Source organism: Cryptotermes secundus, unplaced genomic scaffold (genome assembly GCF_002891405.2).
Source record: "Cryptotermes secundus unplaced genomic scaffold, Csec_1.0 scaffold313, whole genome shotgun sequence".
Taxonomy (NCBI): Eukaryota; Metazoa; Arthropoda; class Insecta; order Blattodea; family Kalotermitidae; genus Cryptotermes; species Cryptotermes secundus.
Genome location: NW_019744412.1, coordinates 2,255,711 through 2,277,705, shown reverse-complemented (window position 1 = coordinate 2,277,705; position 21,995 = coordinate 2,255,711). Strand labels below are relative to the sequence as shown.

Genomic DNA, 21,995 nt, shown 5'->3' with positions numbered 1-21,995 from the left:
AGATGACTATGCACCGCCAAGTTTGAATAAGATTGGTGCAAAGAAACATGAGATTTGAAACTCTAAAGTCGCAATACGGGTTTTGTCGATCGCAGCAAGGATGCCATGTTCTTCAGAGATTGACATATGTTGACCGCAGCAGTGTAAGGGTTAATCATAATTACATTAAATCAAGATATGAGTTCTAAAAGGTATAATCTTACAAAAAATGTGGTGATACCCTCATCCAAAAACATAATGCAACAGAGGAAACAAAGTAATGTCTTACAACTGCAATATTTCCAAACTTGTCAGCTGTGGCTACGGTATCAAAGTCGAGAATTGTGGCTGTTGTTATCCAACGTGGATGTGTGTCATCAGCGAAGATGATCAGCTGGTTTTCTTGTCGTTTGTACCGGACCATATACACGCTTTCTTGTACGTCAGACACAAAGATGCGATGCCCCATTGCTTGGATATTCACTATCAGGTTTGGAATATGCTGATAAGAAAAGTTTCAACACAGTATTACATATTCATACATACATAATACAACAGACAAGATACAGGGTCTACATGTGATATGTATACAATTTTACTGTATCGCCGCTCATGAACTAAAAGCCCCAAAAATAAAAACTACATATTACTGCAGGTATGACTGATAAGAGGGATTGGTCATGTTTTACGCAGAAACTGCCTTCTAAAAGAAGTTACTGAAGGAAAGATAGAGGGGCGGATAGAAGTGACCAGAAGACGAAGTAGAAGACGTAAGAAGATGCTGGATGACCTTGGGGACAGAAGAGGATACTGTCATTTGAAGGAGAAAGCTCTAGATCGCATTAAGTGGAGGAATTGTTTTGGAAGAGACTGTGGACCTGTCGTCTTGACAGATTACTGATGATGATTGATAGACTAATCGAAACTGGAAGGTGCTATGGCATGGAAATGAATGTGGAAAAAACAAAAGTAATGAAAATTTCGAGACAACCAACCCCAGTCACAATAAAGATAGACCAAAAACAACTGGAGAATGTGAAATGTTTTAAATATTTGGGTAGCTTGTTAACAGATGATGGAAGGTGTATGTGTGAAATTAAATCTAGGATTGCCATGGCAAACGCTGCATCAGCAAATTGGAATTAAATTTGAGAAAGAAACTTGTGAAATGCTATGTTTGGAGCATCGCTCTGTATGGGGCTGANTCATATCTTACGTGGTAACTGCCTTCTAAAAGAAGTTATTGAAGGAAAGATGGGGAGGGGGCGGATAGAAGTGACTAAAGACGAGGAAGATATAAGATGCTGGATGACCTTGGGGACAGAACATGAATGGGACTGATGTGTGTGTAAACAAGCCGCAATGCGCAGCAGCTGTGCGACCTTGAGTGAAACCACAACCTCTACCCTCTCTCCTGTTTGGGTTAGAACCTGTCCAGTCCTGTCTGGGAGTTGCTAGAGTGATGGGCGAACAGAAGGTACAGTGGAACGTGGAACAATACACTGTGATAAAATTCCTCGGAGAAAATGTCCCGTCCACTGAAATTCATCAGACTCCAACAACAGTATGGGGAAGAGTGTCTCTCATGGACCCGTGTGTTTGAGCGGTGCAAGTGCTTCAGAGGGGGCAGAGCGCGCATGGAGAATGAACCACATGATTGTCGGCCACGAACATCCGTCACCGAGCCAAACACTGATCATGCAGATGTGCTTATTCGTGAGAATAGGCGCATCGCTATCAAGGAACTTGGAGCAATGCTGTCCAGCAGTGTTGGTAGTGTAGAAGACATCGTGAAATACCACATGCACTATCGCAAGGTGAATGCACAGTGGGTACCACGCACTCTGATGGAAGTGAACAAAATGGTGCGCATGTTAAGTTGCCAGTTGTCTTCTACAGCAGTTTCAACATGAAGGTGATGCATTTTTGAAGTCTATAGTGACCACCGATGAAACGTGGGTGCACTACTTCATTCCCGAGTCCCAGCAGTCATCACGCGAGTGGCAGCATACCAGTTCTCCCAAACCCAAGAGCGCGAAGGAGCCGTTCGGCAGGAAAAGTCATGGCAACGTTCTTCTATGACTGGCAGGGGGTTATCCATGTAGACTTTCTGACAGATGCCAGAACAGCCAATGCAGCTTATCACTCAGACCTCCTGGCAACAGACACGAAGGAAAAGATCCGATCCAAGCAGAAGACACGAGGAAAGTGGGTAGCCTTCCTTCAAGACAATGCACACCCCCATACAGCCAAAACAACAATGGAAACCCTCCGGAAACTGAAATGGAACCTTCTGACACATCAGATGTACAGTCCCTGTTCGGAAGGCTCAAATCAGACTTGCAAGACATGCGGTTTGTGGATGACGCTGTCATCCAGACTGTTTGGGAGTGGATATGCAGCCAACCACAAGCCTTTTTTGAAAAGGGCATCAGGATGCTTCCAGAATGTTGGAAAAAATGTACCACCTTGTATTTCAGGGGAAGAACGTCTGGTAAATGAGGTGGCCAAGTGATACGCCAACACCCCTGCTAATCCATTTCTCTGGAAACTTGTGATTCAAAATTTGGAAATATTACTACAGAAGTTTTACACTTTCAGATCAGGAAACATAGTGGGCCAAACAATCGCCAAAATGTGAAACACGTAACTGCAAAAATGTGCCACACAACTGGCCACCTATTTATACGTAATCGTATGTTGACTTATATAACTACACTGTCAAAAGCCCCCTTGTCACCTCATCCTTTCAGCTACAGCAGCACCTTCAACACCATCACATTACAATGCATGTGCCACTTGTAAACTGACACTACTGTTGGTCTCCACAGTCTATTCACTGACACTCCTGAAACCACAGAACATGCTTGGCCTTTTGTTGTTGAGACACCATTCTTTTAACTGTCAGTGTACTCCTCTAGGCGAACAATTTGGAAGCTCAAGTGGCATGAATTATAAACAAACTGTTCATACAACCTACCCAAATGCAAATGTGCATTCCTGCATCTTTCAGTTCAAGTGCAGTGTTACAGTAAAATGTCATACCTTTCATGTGTATGCTATGATGTATTCATATTCACACACCTGCCACGAATAAATAAATAAAGGGGGAAAAAAATAAATAAATAAAAAAAGTCAAGACCTTTTTTGGTCCTTCCACTAAAAATATGTAAAATACGACTATACACCCCTGGTTCGTAACTTCTGCTGTTACGTGAAAAACAGTAACTGAGAAAAAGTTAAAAAAATGGCCAAATCATTATTTTTGTTCTGACTAAAAACTTTTGAAGACCCAGCAAATGATTCTGTTTTACAATATTGGAAACAGGTCCTAATGTGGCAATAACGGATAGAAAACTATAAACTTAATCACACTGGCTCACTATCTTTCTCCATTCATGTGACAGGGATTCCTTGTAATATGGAAACACCTTTATTCATACCAAAATAACTGCACAGCATGCTTTCCAAACAGATTACAGAAGCTACACAACATATAATTCATGTCCCTTTACCTTGTTCTCACACTTCCGAAGTAGTTTCTTCCGTCCCATGTCATATAAACGCAACATGCGGCCAACGCCAACCAAGATGCGGCCCTGGAACGGAGCTATTGCAGAAGGAACTTCATCCACAGGCGTCTTGTGGACCAGATCCAAATGTGTGCAGTCAGCATTCACTCTGCCCCAGACAATTATATTTACTAGCACTAACATACAGCACTGATACAACAGCCACAAATATGCACTTCAAACTTGATCAGTTAAGCATTGAAATCATATACTTTCATTAGTCTAACATGTTTCAAGCATCATATCAAGTATTGCTAACACACTATAACCACAATGTGGAACTCTATGTAAACCTCAGATGTTATGCACAATATGTAACATATTAGCTAAAAGCAGGAACTGTGGAGCCAAAGAAACGGCTGTTGCTAGGTAATGCCCGCATTCTACAATAGAGGAAATGTCATGATACGAGACGTGATGTGTACAGCTGTTGCTATGGAGCGACTCAGTAAGCAGATGACACAACAATTTTAATTACCTCAAATGACCTCAACTCTTTGAATATCAAATTAAATAGAGTTATGACTAGGGTTTCAAGCTGGTTTCAAAACAACAATCTGGTACTTAATTTGAGTAAAACTCACCTGATTAAATTTGTGACCCCTAAGTCTACAGAGTATACATTATCGGTAACATATAAAAATTTTAGACTTAAAGATGTTGATAATGTTAATTTTTAGGTATGTATTTGGATTGTCAAATTGGAAAAAACAATCTGAAAAATGATGAAAGAAACTGAATAGAGCGTGTTTTATGCTCAGGAAGTTACAATCCCCTGTCAGTGAACAAGCTCTTCGAATGGTCTATTTTTCTTATTATCAGTCTCAGCTTGAACATAGTATTATATTCTGGGGTTCTTCTCCAGTTATGAAAAGTTTATTTGCTGCCCCAAAAAAGAGCGATCAGGGTTATGCTGAGATCGAGTCCTGGAAACTCATGTAGAGGTTTTAAGAGGTTGGGTATTTTGACGGTTCCTAGCCTATATATCTATTCTATATTGATGTTTGTTGTTAGAAATCGCAATTTTTTTCAAACCAACAATAATATTCATCATATAAACACTAGATAGTTTGGACAGCCACATGTGTCATCANAACAACCTGCTTCCATGGCCGAGATACAGGGCGCCCATATTATAAGGTAAGGTTATAAAACCACCATTTAAGATCATTTTAGTGAAAGTTTCATGTTCCTATCTCATAGAATTTAAGAACAATGATGAATAAATAATTTTCGAGCAAAATTTAAATGGCCGGCTGAATATATTACCGCAGGAGCCGCGGCCGCGGAATTTAAATTACCACGTCAAAGGGTTAATAAATAAATTCCTCGTAATTTTGTTTATGAACGACAATGTAAATTATGGTTATTTGGTGCTTTTGGTTGTGTGTGGTTGTTTGCTGTTGACACGATTGTACTTCTGCAATCAAGTCTTACTTTGACGAGTTCAATATTAGGTTCAATTCGGAAAACGGATCAGTAAATTTATGAATTATGTATGTATGTAAGCACATACATGGTGACATTACGCAAAAATAGAAGAGGTGTTGCAAGCAGTGTTCTCTGTGGGGCAGCCCCAAGATTCTATATAATGAGGATTTCACACAACTAGAATTAGAACCGAGCTGAGTTCTGGAGTTCACAGTTGGCAGATGGAGGAGGAATTGAGAGTTTCACTGAGAGTTCAGCTGTGATGAGAAAACTTCCTTCTTTGTGTGCTGTAGTACAGTTATCTTTGGAGTGATTCAGTGAGGCTGTTATAGTTACTTACCAGGAAACAACTAGTGGAGAGTGAAAACAGACTGAGAGCACTAGTGTTTGCAGCAGTGAATCAACATGGAACAACCTAGGACGTGGTGCTTTCTGTTGGGGCTACCCCGAGGATCTCATGCAGCTAGAATTAGAATTGGGCTGTTCTGGAGTTGCCAGTTGACAGAGTAATGGCAAGAAAGGAATTAGGCTGTGCAAAGAAGACTACATTTGTGATCTAAAGTGACAGTGAGACTGTTATGAATCTGTTGCCAGGATAAAACTAGTGAAGACCAAGGACACTACTGGGTGTGATAACGCTATAACTGCCTGTAGTTCTGACTGGAGCGTATAAAGTGTTAATAAATCCAATCATCCAAACCAAAACTCATCTAAACTGTCATGCAGACCCCATACATGTGACAATATAATAAACAGAAGTATAATGCAACAAATGACCTGTTGTTTGAACCACTGTACATATATCAAGTCTACTAACTTGTAAGTGTAGAGGAAACCTCCGCCAACCTGACGAGGATTTAGCTGCAGCTCCTTTGCAACTCCTACAATTACAAATTGCTGGTTATCAGCTTGGTTTCCGAACTTCACCAAGGCAATACTGAAATGTAAGAACAAAGAGTAAATGCTACAGTGCTTCAGACATCTCATATTTTTTATTTAATGACACTCAGGCTACATAGCACAGAATGACCAGATAATGAATTGGGAAAGGAAGCGGTTGTGGTCCAATTTAAGGTACTATCCTGGCATTCGTCTGGACTAGTGGGAAAAGCAAGGAAAAACCTGTCAGGACAATGTCTTGGCCAAGATTTATACTGGCATTTTTAAAATACAGGTTACAAGTGTTACTGCCATTATCATCTTTATCAGTAACAAAATGTAACATTCCCAAATAAATCGGTAATACTGTTACCCCCCACTTTAAAATCTGAATGCCAACCCCATAGCACTAGGGAATCTGGAAGTCTCCCAGTCCTAGATGTAAAGGTTAATAAGTGATTGGTTCTATATGCCATACTTTCTTTTTTGAACTCAAAGCTGCATTAAAATATGTACTGCATAAAAACCTCTTTAGTTTCATATGTGTATTTTGAATGAGATTAAATTCCAGATGGGAGTGAATCAACCTTTACGAGCATTACTTATTCCTGTAAGTAAAGGCAATCTAATGTAACACATCTCAGCTATATTCATGTTTACAGAAAATCAAACCACACATCAGAGTTCAAGTTCGTATTAACCCCCTGCACCCCAAGTACAAACTGGATTGGTCTGGGGCATGGGTGTTAAAACTTCCACAGCCAAAGAGATCAGTTCTTTGTTAGTCAATTAGTACAGCATTTCTCCTATTAATAGAATGGATCTACTCTTAACATACCAATGTTTTGAGAAAATAATGAGCTTAGCTGTCACTTGAAGGTCATTTGAGGAAATTCCTGTTGTTTTTGTATGCAACCACAGTCATCCCTAATCAGCCTCGGGATTTCCAACAGGCAGTCTAAGGCATGAAACTGGTCTACTTACAGTGAAAACTCCACTAGTAAATAGAAGTGTCCCAAAGACTAAACAAATTTAAACATCTTACATGAGAACAAATTCTGAAAGCTCTGAGTGCAACACAGCATGCCAAACTCATTTCATTCTCTGATAAACTTATTTTACAATACATGTTAATAATGACGTGTATCAAAGATCAGAAAAATGGCACCAATGACATAATCATGATCATTACAGTTTCTTACATAAACATACTTCATTAAAGCAATGTGCAGAAGCAATGAGAGAGAGATTTTTCCAGAACACTACTGTCTCAATATGTATGAGATCAGTGGTCATATTAACCTTTAAGACCGAATGTTATATATATATATGCAGCAAGCAGCACCGTGTTGGCCGAATGTTATAATTATACATGGCAGGACAGTGCCCCCTTTTGGAGCTCTGAACAATGAAATCGTTTATCACAGTACTGGTTTCGATACTGTTTATGTTTAGATATGAATGTTTATGACTTGGTCAGCCAAATATAGCCCAGCTTTGTTTCGAGAACTGACGAGGAAATATTCATCGGTGCTTGCATATGAGTGCTTCCAGAGCCTTCAAGAAAGTGTGACGCATTCAAAGATTCGTTTTCAGTGGCGAATTATCAGTTAGGATGTCAGTGTCGGGTTGTCTAATATTTCTTTATCAGTCAGAAAGTCACTGTCAGACTGTCATATATTTCTTGTATATCATTTTTATTTTGTGTCTGGGAAGAGGTATAAACCCACTGAACCAGTATTACTTTGTGAGTAAAAGGCATCTTCACCACTGTGACTTTCGGTATCAGTGTCGGACTGGCACTCTTTTCGATTAGTATTATAATTACTATGCATCACTATTTTGCAAGTATTACAAACAGGTGAGTGTTGCTTTGTCAATGAACATAATTTATTCGATTTTGCTAGAACCCCCCCTCCCCCCAAGATGATTCTTCAATTGCACAAGGCGAATATCTCAGTGGTGTTTATCAGGGGGAGGCCAAGGTTGTCTGGAGCCCAACTGAGTCAACTGGAGGTGAAACATTCACAACACTGGTCAACCAAAGGGAAACAAAAGACATTGTGTTTCACTAATAAGGAGGAGCATGCTCTTGTATTGTAAAAAGGGTGATGTGGACTGCTTCGAGAAGTGCCACGGACGTCAGAGTGTATCGTAAACAGTGAAGCGACGCAGTTCAAACTCGTGTACAGTCTGAACAAAATATTATTGTATATAGTGTGACTATATTTACAATATCACCAGGATTCAAGGTTGAAGAAAAAACAATGGGTAAGTCCTTTGGAATATCATAACATATATATAAAAGATTATATTTTTTATTTCATGACAAAATAATCACAGTTAATTTTCGTTTGTAAAAATTGCTCTTTTGAGTATATGTAGACAATTTTATTGTCTTTCAGGTTGTTTTTAGTTTGTATTTCTATGTTGCATAGACTGCATGTATTTTTTCTGAAAGTTTGCAATGTTAATTAGGGCAATTTAAATACCTGCTGCAGAGGGCTGCCAGCAATTTATAAGTCCGTAGGTTAAAGGTTAAATTCTACTGAGAATGTTTACCTGAGAGCAGCCTCATTTTGGTCCAGCTTTATCAGCTGCTCTGTCTTGCCTTCAACTGGATCCAGGACACGAATTACAGAAGCCCACATGCCTGGCCCGGCCTTTGGGGCACTGAACACACTTTCTGGCAAGTCCTCATTGAGAAATGCCTCTGCCATCTCACGGGCAAGCTCCTGCTCCTCCTCTCCGGCAGCCTCTTGCATTTCCTTTAAATATGGAAAGGCACCATACTTGTATGCAAGCATGATAAACAGGTTTATACTCCGTTATGTGATCGGGATTTACAACAAAAATCAGAACTGCAGGACATCACATCACTGTAATGTCAGGTGTAAATGTTAATGCTTTCATCATCTTTCTGGAGCTCTCTATGAAGAACTTTGTATTCGGGTGACATCCTGCAAGAATCATTTGATGCCCCAAGCGATTCTTCTTTTGTACAAAGGATTGGTTTGTTCCCATATATAGCAATGAATGGAAAGGATATGACAAGATATAGAGGCCTCATAAATTATCTCTGCTGAATATATTGACTAAAATGAATTCAAGGACAAATTTTTCTTCATCAGGTGAGCATACCTTGAATGGTTGTTTTTGAATGCAGTCCCACTGGGGAGGTACTGCATTTTTTTTCAGTACCCCAAGTTAAACTTGGCAGCCAGCGTGCCACACGACACTGGAGATTTAAAATCCCCAGTTCCTGTACTATGAAAGTTGATTGCATTTAACACACAGCTGTCACTGTTAATGCACAGTTGAAAGAATCAGCAGTATAAGATCTGAAACCTTTGTTTTCACACACCCAGTTATCACACAAGGATCTCAAATACAAGTGTATCACACTGGATTTATGAAAGTGGTTGCACTAAACTCATACCTCAGCCATCTGTATTCGCCTCTGTTTCTTTGTGTCTTCAGTATAAGCATTATGCTCTGTTTCTGTAATAATCAGGTGTGCAGACTCATGGTGGATCACAAATTTACGAGGTGTATAATCCACTGGGAAAGACACCTGTAAAACAGGAATTTTAACATTCTGAATATACAACACACAACCTCAAACCAAAACACCTGAATTATGCTGAATTTGTCGAAACTTCTTTAGTTCAACAGGAATTAACATGGTTACATTCAAAAGCCATAGCCAGTCAAGCAGATTATAATCATTGTTCAGATGAAACACGGATTAAGAATTCATCATTCCATGGCTACAGACCTATATAAATATTGCTACTTCAAAAGAGGTACGAGGGGTGTTCAAGTTCTAAGGTCTCCAATTTTTTTTCTCAGGACTGGGAGCAAAGAGACACATGAGGTTTAGTTTAAATTATGTGTGCACTCTTTGTGAATGTGTGACAGAGATAGCAGCACTGTATGGCACACCGAACTCTAGTGGTGGCGGCAAGTGTGAGGAGTGTTTTTGATACTTAAAATGGCGACTTTTCGTTATAAGAACAGCGAGTAATCATTCGTTTTCTCCACTTGCGTGCTGCGACACCCATTGAAATTCATCGCCAGTTGAGTGAGACGTGTGGTGATGGTGTCATGAATGTGAAAAATGTGTGTTCGTGGGTGCGACAGTTCAAAGAAGGCTGAACGTCGTGTGACAACGAACCAAAACAATCTCGGCCTCGCACCAGCCGGTCTGACATGGTCAAGCGAGTTGAGAAACCTGTTTTGGAGGATCGCTGATTGAGTGCGGAAAGCATCACCTCCAAAGTTGGCATTTCTGTGGGATCTGTGCACAAAATCCTGCATGAAGACCTGCAAATGCGGAAAGTGTCCTCCAGGTGGGTGCCATGAATGCTGGCGGACAACCACAAGGCTGCGCGCATGGCAATTTGCCAGGCGATGTTGACACGTGATGATGGCATGAATGGGACTTTCTTTTCATCAACTGTGACAATGGATGAGACTTGGATGCTGTTTTTCAATCCTGAACTGAAGCGCCAGTCAGCTCAATGGAAGCACTCAGACTCACCACCACCAAAAAAATTTTGGGTAAGCGCCAGTGCTGACAAAATGGTGGCCATATTTTGGGATAGTGATGGCATAATCCTTACTCACTGCGTTCCAAAGGCCACTATGGTGACAGGTGCATCCTACCAAGATGTTTTGAAGAACAAGCTCTTTCCAGCACTGCGAGAAAAACGGCCAGAAAAGGCTGCACATGTGTTCTTTCACCAGGACAATGCACCAGCACATCGGATGTATGTGACGCAGCAGTTTCTTCGTGAAAACAATGTTGAAGTGGTTTCTTATGCTCCCTACTCACCTGACCTGGCTCCTAGTGACTTTTCCCAATGATGAAAGACACTCTCCGTGGTCGCACATTCACCAGTCGTGCTGCTATTGCATCAGCAATTTTCCAGTGGTCAAAACAGACTCCCACAGAAGTGTTCGCAGCGGCCATGGAATCATGGCGTCGATGTTGTGAAAAATGTGTACTGCTGCAGGGAGATTATGTTGAAAAGTGGCAGAAGTTTCAAATTTTTTGTATGATAATTGTGTGAGAAAACAAATCGGAGACCTTAGAACTTGAACGCACCACATATGTTGTATCAATATGGCTTGTGGCTGATGCTATCAAAGATTCCTGCTACTACGCAAGATATTGTATGCAATACAACAGCAAAACTGACGGCGCCAAGTATGCTGAACATGTCACTTTCAAAGAGTGTTTTGCAAGAGCATCTGAATGTAATTAATTTCTGAAAATTTGACATAGCAAAGATGGAATAATTCTGTGTGAAACATCCATATTCCCTAAAAGCAGAAGATGCACTTATACAGGCTACAAATGAAGTGACAATTTTCTATCATGAAAGCAACTTACATTGCAAATCACATAGGAATGATGAGTTCATGATATGTTGGTGCCCTACTGAAGTTGTCAGCGGCTGTGCACACACCATAGTGGAATACGTTTTGAAGTACATCACAAGGAATTCTTCCAGAAGCACTTATCATAAGGGAACACGAGGACTTTAAACCTCCCAGAACTATGGGGTCGGCAACCATTGTAACCAACCATTATACACACATAACACAGATTCATTCTTGCCAGAATACAAGACGTTGCTTACTGCATCGTTTCTTAGAATTTAACAGTCTGAAGCCAGTTGTGAGCCACTTGTAATCCGAGTAGTAACGAAAGAAGTGAGCTGCTAGTTAAGTGAAACACTGACAACAGCCCACATGAAGCCAATAATGCATCAAGGGATGGTCAAAGACTGCTAGGGATTTGAAGTACTGAATCTGCCCAGAAGTAAAATTTCACTGGTAAATACAACTATTCTAGAGACTCATACATTTTAAATTGAGCCAAAAAAATTAATCTAAATAGATGTAACAGTTTGAAGAACTTAGTTGCGTCAGCCATCTTACCCTCTGAGAGACTGTCACTAACCTTCATGCTGAATGGACACAAAAACTGGTGACACTCTGCTGTGTAACATCAGATTTGAGAAGGTTCTGTCATGCACGGGGCCTTCACATGAACAGACAGTGGTATCAACAGTATGTCTTTTACAACCTCTATTATATCCGTCACGACACAACTAATATCAATATCAGACCATTTTCGGCCCTGCTACATGTTTCAGCTGTCTTTTCATTTCAGTACTGATTTCTTTACTGGTGCCTTCCACACAAACTTCCACACCTTCCTTGTCCTAATAACCTAGTGAGAAGGAGCTAGAAAGGGTACTAGAGAAAAAAATTTTGAAGGTATCCTGAAACTGGAGCAGTGAATGGATAAGCAGCTGTGATCATTACCACCACCGGAGGAGAGAACAGCTATAGCAGAAAGAGGATTTTAACCTCCCAATATTAAGGGGTTGGTAACCATATTATAAGTGAGGAGTAGTATGGATGGTGACTAGAAACACAATGTTTTAAATCTTGCTGTACTAGGCGACTGGTGGCCATATTTTAACTTTAGGCTAATGGTTATCAGTACTGAAAAAAGGAGCACTTTCCCGGGAGGGCTGAAAAAATGCCAACAGGTATTAGTGTCCAAAATTTCTGGCAGTGGTAACATAAACTTGTATTTGTCATATATTGAGACAAACCAAGGGAGGATATCATTTGAATGTAGGACCCACATGTCCAATCCAATAGATGACAGCCCATTCAGGAATACTGAGGGAATTGGTCAACAAACATGAAGGAACGACATAAAATGTATACTAAGATACACAATACCATGATGTGTGCACTGGCAACCTCTGTTAGCTGCTTCATAACAAATATCTGAGATCACTCATTTGCACCGAAATCCTACTTAATGAATCTCTATAAGAGGAATGGATTTTCTTGCAGTAAATATAGGTTTTCACTAAGTGCGGGTTATGAAAAATTATATCACAAGAGCGTTCATCTTTTCATAAAACTTACTGTGTACAATTATGATAAAACTATTTACTGCTAAAACAATGCTACGTGACTAGGGACAATCATGGTAGGACAATTACGAGTAGGAAACAAAGAACTGATGTTGGTAAATATTGCTTTGTAAGTAGGACCATAAAGATTGGAACAGTTTGCCTGCAGGTGCACTAGCATCCTTCCCTTGTAAATTAAACACTTTTAGAAAGAGGGTCAGGGAAGCAGTTACAAGCAGAGAGGCCTTAAGTGGGGACTGAATGGAAATAAGTGAAGTGATGTGAAGTGCAGTGAAATGAAATGAGTTATAGTGAAGTATGAGGACAAAAGTATCACATGTACCTATGTGACGTTACACACACCGAGGATCCTGTAGCAGTATTGCCATTACATACTGAGCAACTCAAGTGCACTGGGATCATTGTGTAGTTCATTTGTATTGTTCCCTTCATGAATAGTACAATGTATGTCTACTGCCACTGGGTGAGCACCCAACTGCAGTAAAATAATATGTAATGAAGGAAATTATTTCTATACAAATAGTTTTTTTATTAGGCCAGGCAGGGGTAGAGAAAATGTTCATTAAATGCATGAACTCCAAATTTCTGTTTCATTGTAATATACGAGCGTTCCGTATATAATACCTATTTCTTTTTTAATGAAAACTACAACATATACAGAAAGCATAATAACACAGTTAAACAGAGCAAGATTTCAGCTATTTACAGTTATTAAGGTTCAACCTTTACTACAACACCACCAACATCCAGCTCAGACGTTACATATTAACACAAAAAAATAGGAGGCATTATATACGGAACACCCTTCATAGACACACACCTGATTGAAGACAGCACCCAACTTCTCCAGAGCCAAGATACGAAGTGTGTTTGTTGAAATTGCAACGATTCCCTCTGGGCATTGTTCTGACGAGAAGCCTGAGGCATACTCGAGTGACTCGTAAGACAAAGGTGTCAAATGAAAACGATTCTGATAATAGTAACTCAACCATGATCGACTTGACATGGCCAAAACCTGTGAAAGACAAAAGGTATCATCACATTACAAAATTATTATTTCATACTGCAGTTAAATTTTAACAAGTTATTAAAGCCGTGATCAGACATAATGCTGTAATCATATTATATCAGGTGAAACACGGAGTACAATCATTTCACGACATCTGTAGTCATACACAACGCAACCAAAGCCTCTATAATTAACAGAATACGAATAGCCAGTTATAACCATGCCAATATAGGCCAGAATGTTCAAGCAATAAGAGTTACAATATTTTCAAATTGTGATGAAATGAATTTGCTTAGACCACCATATGTGCTCAAACATAAGCTGAACACTTTTCCAAAAATCAATCCTTTTAAAATCAGGATGGAACTATGAGTAACCACCTCTAAACGGGAAAGGGAGAAGTCACTGGACTGTCTCAATCTGGTAAAGGTACATCATATGAAGGAAAGAAGATGCTGAACTGTTTTATGGTAATAAGACAAGTGGTCACTGTAATTTTAGCCCAGTTTCTCACAATGAAATTATTCATAAATAATGTCAAAAGTAAAAAAATGTCAGAGCATACAGTATTTATATAAAACCCTCAGTCAAAATCAGTTTTAGTGCCCTGGAGATTAACTATCACTTGGATTATTATTAAAAAAAATCTGGTTCTGCCTTCAGAAAAAAAGGGGCAAGGGGACCTAACATAACAGATTCATTGGAATGAGGCAGTCTCGATCACTAGACCCTTTGCCTGAAGACAAGCATAACCAGCTTCTGAAACAGAAACCCAGAAGATGGATGTGCCAGAAGAGAGGGTGAGATGCAGTCAGGTCAAAGTTTCAACATTCAAAGCATACACAAAATTTGTCAAAACAGTTCGATTCAACTAGAAACTACACCATCTGCAAATTTTTTTTTAACAACTGTCACTTATTTGTGAATGCTGCTACTACCGACATTCTCAATGCAACAAAATTTGTTTCTGGGTTTACATGCTGAAATCCCACATAAGGAATGAATGTTATGTGACAGTATTTGTTGTATTAAATGTCACTACCATTTTGCTAATTATTTTAGTTTTAAAATGTTGTAGGTTATTAAACAGAATCTATGGAATACGTAACATATTATGGGAAATCAGATCATCAAATGTAAATGCTACTTCTCTGGAATGTTTAGGCACATTAATTCAGCCATAAATCCCAAGCCCGTGGTACTACTTTCTTGCAATGGATTTCTTATAGGTGGAAGATGAGGGAACAAGGTGTTCAAATCATCAGTGAATGTGTAAAATGATATCTCACAAGAAACAAATTTATATTCATATGTAACATACCCTGCTTAGAGAAGCTCTGTCAAAAATACTTTACATCAACACCTGACAAGTTCTAGAATGGCAGCTATTATACATCTACATGAAGACACTAACACAATAACATGCATCAACTGTGCTGCCATCTAGAAGTATCCACTGTGAATGTCCTTTTGCATGCGTGAAAGATGCATGAATGTGGCATTATGCTTCTCTCCTAATGCATTACCAATTGCAAACCAAGATTTGGATAATATCAAATTAAACAAAACAAGCTTTCTAGAGTTTTTATTCAACCCGAATATCAATTACTTCTGCCATTTTACACAGCAGCACATATTTATAACTGCCTACATTATACTGCAAAGATAAGCGATGAATTTCTGTTTTCAAATTGTATGCATTCATTTGCACCAGCTACAGGACAAAATCTGACCATAAATCAATCCATGTGACTTGTGGACAGGTACCCTCAAATGCAACAAGCACCCACATTTTGAAAGTGGACTCTGCAGGAGTGTGGGTGATAGGAGTTGGACTGGATATGGCTGGACATTATTTTGCTGTACACGCCCACCGTTAGAAATCAACAATACCACCACATTATGACTACATGCTGAGTGTAATATCTTTGCTGTTTACACTCTTTGGCATCTCTTGCAGCAGTCTGCAGTTTTTTCTTGTATCTATGTTCCTTCTCTTGAATTTGTAAAATTTCAGCATTCGGAGTAAAAGTAGAACCAGGAAGTATGCAAATGGATAAGTGAGTTCTCTATTAAGTAACCTAGTTCTCTTCAATCCTAATTACTTATAAATGTAAATACAGAAGATAGACTCACAGCTTCACTGCCTTGCATTTTGATACGAAACAGTTTTACGGGACGAGATCCAAGGTATCGTGTCCTCGTATCTGCCAAGTCACCCGTGATCTGATCCAATACAGTCCGCAGCAACACACCATTCTGCAGTCCTATATTGAGGTAGAGTGAGCCACTGGTTCCAGGCTCACCTTCACCCCCTGCCTCCCCCACTCCCATCTCTACTATGCAGAGAGATTCAGCTGCTGCAGGAAGGGCCTGCATACTAAGCGGGGAAAGGCAGTCCTGCAAGAAAGCATCCGGAACTTGTAGCAAAAACTCATGTTAAGTGACACCTGGAGTATTTTAAAATTTTGAGCCCCTTCAAAATTGTTGCATGCACACATACCCAGTTTTTTATAATACATGTTACAGTCAGTAACGAGTTCCTTCAGCGCAAGCACTTCACCACACTAATCACTTATGGCATTAAAATTAACAGAAGACTCTCCCTTAATCTGCATCTTCCAGGTACAGGGATTCTCAACATCATAATACTATAGGGCTGGCAAAATTATTTTAATTTTGGCACAAGAACCTATCCAGAAACAGGACATTTTACATCTCATTTTAGTGGCGTGATGGCCATATTTAAGTAATGTAAGGTATTAATATTGTGGAGAGAAATAAAATACCTGAGTCACCTGGACCATGCACATATGCTGTTGCAGTTATGCGAGGCACAGGTGGTGATTAACTGCCCTTTGGCTGTAACAAGAACCTCAGCATGGAGTGATGTCACCAACCTATATTCACAAGTTCCTATCAGTTCTATCCTGTACCAGGTTTTATTCCATGTGCCTGATCAAAAATGGAACACGTAATCTATGTTCTGAGCCCTCATGGCCTAGAGGCAGCTAAAATGTAGTATTACCATAACCTGCAATTAGAAAAACTGATGAGAAACTTACCAAGGGATCAAGCGAAATGATTCGCACTGTATTATCGGCCAAGCCCACGGCAAGGAAGCGAGACCTCTGCTCCCCAGTAGGCACATTAGCAAGGGCCATACACACTGCCTCAGAAGGCATCTCTTTGCGCTCTGTGTATTCATTAAGCTGTCCCGTCTGCAAAGAAACCAATGTTCTGTAGCACCAAGCAGCAACACCTGCACAATTTTCAATATTGCAATATTGGATAGAGGGTGTCACGTGGTCAGTGCAACGGATCCCCATGGCCGTTATTCTCGGGTTTCTAGACCAGAGGCGCCATTTCCTTGAAATAGCTACTCAATTATCCTCACGAGGATGAGTGGACCGCACTCCACACCCACCATCTCAGAAAATCTTGCAGTGCTGGGAATCGAAGCCAGGACCTCTGATCTGTAGCCAGGAACTCTTACCACTAGACCACAGAAGCCATCCTTATATGGAATTCTACTTTACCCAAGCAATATTCTTAGTTCTCATACTTTCTTGCCATCTGAACTTAAAAACATAATAATGCTAACACTTACTGGGTCCATTTCAAAGTACACAAGCTCTCCTCCAGTGAGAGCAATGACAACTTGACGCTGGTTCACTGCGCATTTAACTATGGTCTTCTTTCCTGGTGCTTTCCATTCATTTACACGCTTGTCTGCACGGATATGACGAATACCATCTGGATATACCTGGGAGAAAACAGTTACCAAATTCTCAGTCAAGAACAGTGAACAAACGTTTATCATTTTAACATAATGCCAACAATAATTAAGGAGATATAAATGTAACTCACCCACCTGTACAAGCGCATCCTCTCCAAGGGCTGAACACGATAGGGTAGGAGTGGTGCCAAGGAAACCAGAATCTGTTACTTCTTCAACAGTTTCACCAATTGACAATACTAAAGTGGCATTAACGAAGGACACTATGATGTATGCATCGTATTCTTCTGTAACAGCATCAAAGAAAAACTTCAGAATCATGCATGCCAGTATGCTGAAGAGGTTGCTCCAGACTTGTATTTGTGAGGTGTTTGGTTTCAATCTTGGCCAGGACACCAGCTACCCCTACCCCAAATGAGGTTTTCATGATTTTCCTCAGCCCTTACAGACAATTTCCAAGCAATTTCAATTCTTCATACCATTCTACTAGCAACCAACAATCTTGTACGAACAACTTTCATGCTGCTAACATCCACACTGTCGAAATTACTTATGCTGCTAATAAGAGGAACAGATGTCACACTTTGTAATTTTGAAGGTGTCTTATTTTAGACAAAATTAATTAGTGCTAAAAAGAACTCTTCCCTTAGAATAAACAAATTTCCATGCAACTGTTGTTTCTGGCCACTGTTAATTAATATATATATTCAAATTGACACGAAGCCAAAATGATATACTGAATTAATAAACAATAAATACTAAGGTTTCATGGTCAACTATTATTATATACTTCTCAGATGGGGCAGTCAACACAACAATAATAATAATACTCAATAAGACAAAATAGATACCATCCTATCAACATGGCTTTATTGGTGCAGTTCTCATTGTAACATCCTTTGACCTTTCTTCCTTAGGTCATCCTCAGGCAATACACAAAAAGGAAAGGTTGAAACATGTCACAATAAGAACCAACTAAACAAATGTTGATACAATAGTATCTATTTTGTCTTACTGAATATTGTTATTGTTGTGTTGGTTGCCCCACTCCAAAGTATGTTAAGACACACAACCGGATGCATACTTTGAAAACTATTACTATACAAAAATTAAACATATATAACTTCTTTACCAGTGGCATATGCATCAAAATTATACTGCGACAGAATAAAACAAATCTGACTGCAACGCAGTCTAAAGCAAACAATCTGTCTTAATTACTATCTTTTGTGTAACAATTGAAGGGTTTATCATCCTGAAGAATAAAGAACAGCTACTGCTGAATATACAGGTTCAGAAATACAGAGATTTCCTTTGGTTTAACTGTTCGGGAAAATGGAAAACTCGCGATAAACTTTGTAGGATATAAAATATTTTTCTCTACACTTTATGTTCAAATCACTTTTCATTCTGATCTTAATACATGCTCTAATATGTGTAGGATTCACATATGTATGCTGTCCGGACCCATTCATTCCACATTTCTACATTCTAAACTGATTATTCAAAACTTCAAACTGTGAAAACCATTCAGTGCCCAACATTAAGTCAGAGACTTTAACTTCTGCCAAAAGCAGCAACACTGTCACGGCCCACAAAACTATTCACACACACCAATAACAGCACATCAAATGTTCACATAAAGGTGACGGTGTCAGAGGCACCTTCGTCATCAATGTCCCATCTTCGGCCATGGAAAAAGCTACTGCCCTTGCCCAGTGAGCTGTGTGGGTAATATCCTCAACTAGCCTCAACATTTGGTTTGAGTCATGTTGTTACCTGTTCCTTCTCCACTGGACTCAGAATCTATTTAGCTCTTTTCCAGTTTCAGGTGATTTTGACATACAAAGTGATTTTCATGAACACAACCCCATACGAGTTACCTGTTTACCAAGGGCAGCTACCATCTTAACTGTGTTTTTGAAAAAGGGAAAATAACCTTAACTGTAAATGGGTGCCATTTAGATACGTCTTCAAGTGGGTAGAAAAACTGAGGGGTACTTTGTAAAATACAAATATTTTGGAGAAGAGTAGCTCCAACTTCACAATTCCTCACCTCTCTTCAATGCCCACAGAATTCTCCATTATATATGCTCCCAGATGGCCTGAAAGAAAAATCAACTGGTGTTTGACAGATTGTATCAAGTCCACCAGTTTTAGTTATTATATTCTACTTCTGCAAACATGATTATGGTATACATGAAGTGGGAGGAACAATTTCCATCAACTAAAATGGCCATCACCAAAAAATTTATTTTTAAATGCACAAGACATTTAAACATGAAAGTACCTAGCATACAGAATCAACAGAAAACATGTCAATTATTACAATTTTAAAACACAAGAAATAAAAAACTTTCATAAGAAACAAAGTCCCTTGCATAACAGATTAAGTCATGTAACTAAAATTACCCCCCAGCTTATCTCAATATAAAATAAATTGTGAAAAAAGTTGGCAGTATGTGTACAGTTCATGAGATTTGAGGGTTCTTTTACAGCTGTGAAAATTACGATTCCAGTCTTCTCAATCATTACGCCATTTAAGTTTCAATGGCGGTACCAAGGTTTCAGAAACCACCTGCTACCTGCCTCCTCAAGGTACTATTGCTGGCACCTGACAATGGAGGCAGCGGGTTCCTCCAACACGTTAACAACACACGACTATACTGCATGAGCATGCAACCTACAGACAAGAAGCCTGCACCACCCATAAAGTAAAATTTCTCTTTCCATCACTTTGCACTTTGGTTACAATGGTTGGCCTTGATGTATAGGTTTACTGCTTTCCAAGGTGACAGTTATGAAGGGTAACTGTTATATGCTGTTGACCTTTTCTTTTAACGTTGACCATCTGGGAACAGGGGTTTTAAATCTCCCAGTACTAGAAAAATTTCAATTTTGGGATGACAGATAATCACCAGAGAACAGGGGGATCCCCCACTCCAATGTCTGGTGTCCATTGTTTCCCATCACTTGTAACGAAGCCTGTTCTTTTACATAAATACTGTGACACGACATACATTACCACTACCTCAAATGGCACCATCTGAACCCTGCCTGAATGAAAACTTCTGACTCTATGAGAACATGTATATCTCTTGGGATGTGATGCTATATAGTTTGGTAGAAACATACTGCCTTTACTTGCAGAACAGACTATCAGTCACTGTCGTGAAAACCTCAATTTTGAACGTCAACACATTAACATACATCTTGGTTACCCAGTTTTGTATTTTATAGGAAAGCTCAATCATAGCAGGAACTTGAAGTGGTGAAACAACTCACCATCGACTCGTCTTTTTACAGTCCAAACAGCATTTGGGTTGCCTGGAAGTTCTGAAACCGCCATCTCAGACACCTCCAACCCATGTCTTAAAACTCTCACAGAAGACCGAGGTCCACGCCCACACAGCATGTACAGTTGTGGTGTGTCCTCATTAGCTGGCAGTCAAAATCAAACAGTAGATCAGTCAAACACACCAGGCTTTAAAAACAGGCACAGAATATGTCAGTTCCAGAGAAATCAGAATTTAAGAATAATCCCTAGCAGATTCATAAACACAGACCAAAGGTAAGTCATCATGTACTCTGATTCATCACTTATCATTAACAGTAACTGAGCTTCTGCATTTAATTTGAAAATTACACTTACCCAAATCTGCAACTTGGCATGCCAAAATGGGGGAAAGAGAGTCCAGCTCATCAACAAGGACTAGATTTCGTAGTGGTCTTGGTGCAAAGAAGAAAGTGTCACCCTCTTCCAAGGGCATAGCGGAACTGAATTCAGGTTCGTCGTCGTCGTCACCAAGATGAGCAATCTGGTATAAATAGCTGGAAAAACCAATAAAGACTGCTGTTCTGGGAGAGAAACATCCTCTAAGACAAATACCTGTTCATTTACAATGGGCAATGAAAGAAGTCAGTCTGTAGTGCAGCATGAAGCTACAGCTGATGACAGAAGCATCTGATTGGAAAACACACCACATACAGGGCAGTCTTTTGCAACTGTGCACACAAAGCCAAGTACATGCAATAAATGTAGCCATTATATAAAAAGATGTCTGAAACTTCGGAAAACATGAAGCCACACAATCTGATAGTAAGATACATAATGATTAAGGATTCTGAGGAATCTACTGCCTCCATCTTCAGTGTACAAGTGAAAGGCGTGGGTAATACAATACTTACTACAGGGATGGAAGGTTTGGGATTGGGGTTATGCGAGGTAATGGAATAAACTATTTGGGGTGGGAGGCATCAGATCCCCAAAGGCAATAATGTTTGAACTATTTCTGTTTCGAGAAGTGTACACATATTCGGAGGCCTAGTCATGAAAATTAAATTTTATTCTTGCATTTAATATGCCTCCAACACTTCCCCTTGGAACAGGCTTATACTTCAAGCTCGTGCCAAAACTT

General features: G+C 39.6%; 1 protein-coding gene across 1 annotated transcript in view; it reads right to left on the bottom strand.

Annotated features, from left to right (window-relative positions):
- LOC111874707 (splicing factor 3B subunit 3) overlaps window positions 1–21,995 on the bottom strand; it is a 49,738-nt gene that overhangs the window by 7,925 nt on the left and 19,818 nt on the right. Inside the window, exons 7-18 of the mRNA XM_023870429.2 lie at window positions 21,230–21,408; window positions 20,863–21,018; window positions 17,713–17,864; window positions 17,449–17,604; window positions 16,904–17,059; window positions 15,975–16,238; window positions 13,650–13,844; window positions 9,301–9,435; window positions 8,424–8,629; window positions 5,800–5,919; window positions 3,495–3,660; window positions 269–481 (exon numbers count right to left, since the gene is read on the bottom strand). Of these exons, the coding sequence (XP_023726197.1) occupies window positions 269–481; window positions 3,495–3,660; window positions 5,800–5,919; window positions 8,424–8,629; window positions 9,301–9,435; window positions 13,650–13,844; window positions 15,975–16,238; window positions 16,904–17,059; window positions 17,449–17,604; window positions 17,713–17,864; window positions 20,863–21,018; window positions 21,230–21,408 (2,098 nt within the window). The remainder of the gene's footprint in view (window positions 1–268; window positions 482–3,494; window positions 3,661–5,799; window positions 5,920–8,423; window positions 8,630–9,300; window positions 9,436–13,649; window positions 13,845–15,974; window positions 16,239–16,903; window positions 17,060–17,448; window positions 17,605–17,712; window positions 17,865–20,862; window positions 21,019–21,229; window positions 21,409–21,995) is intronic.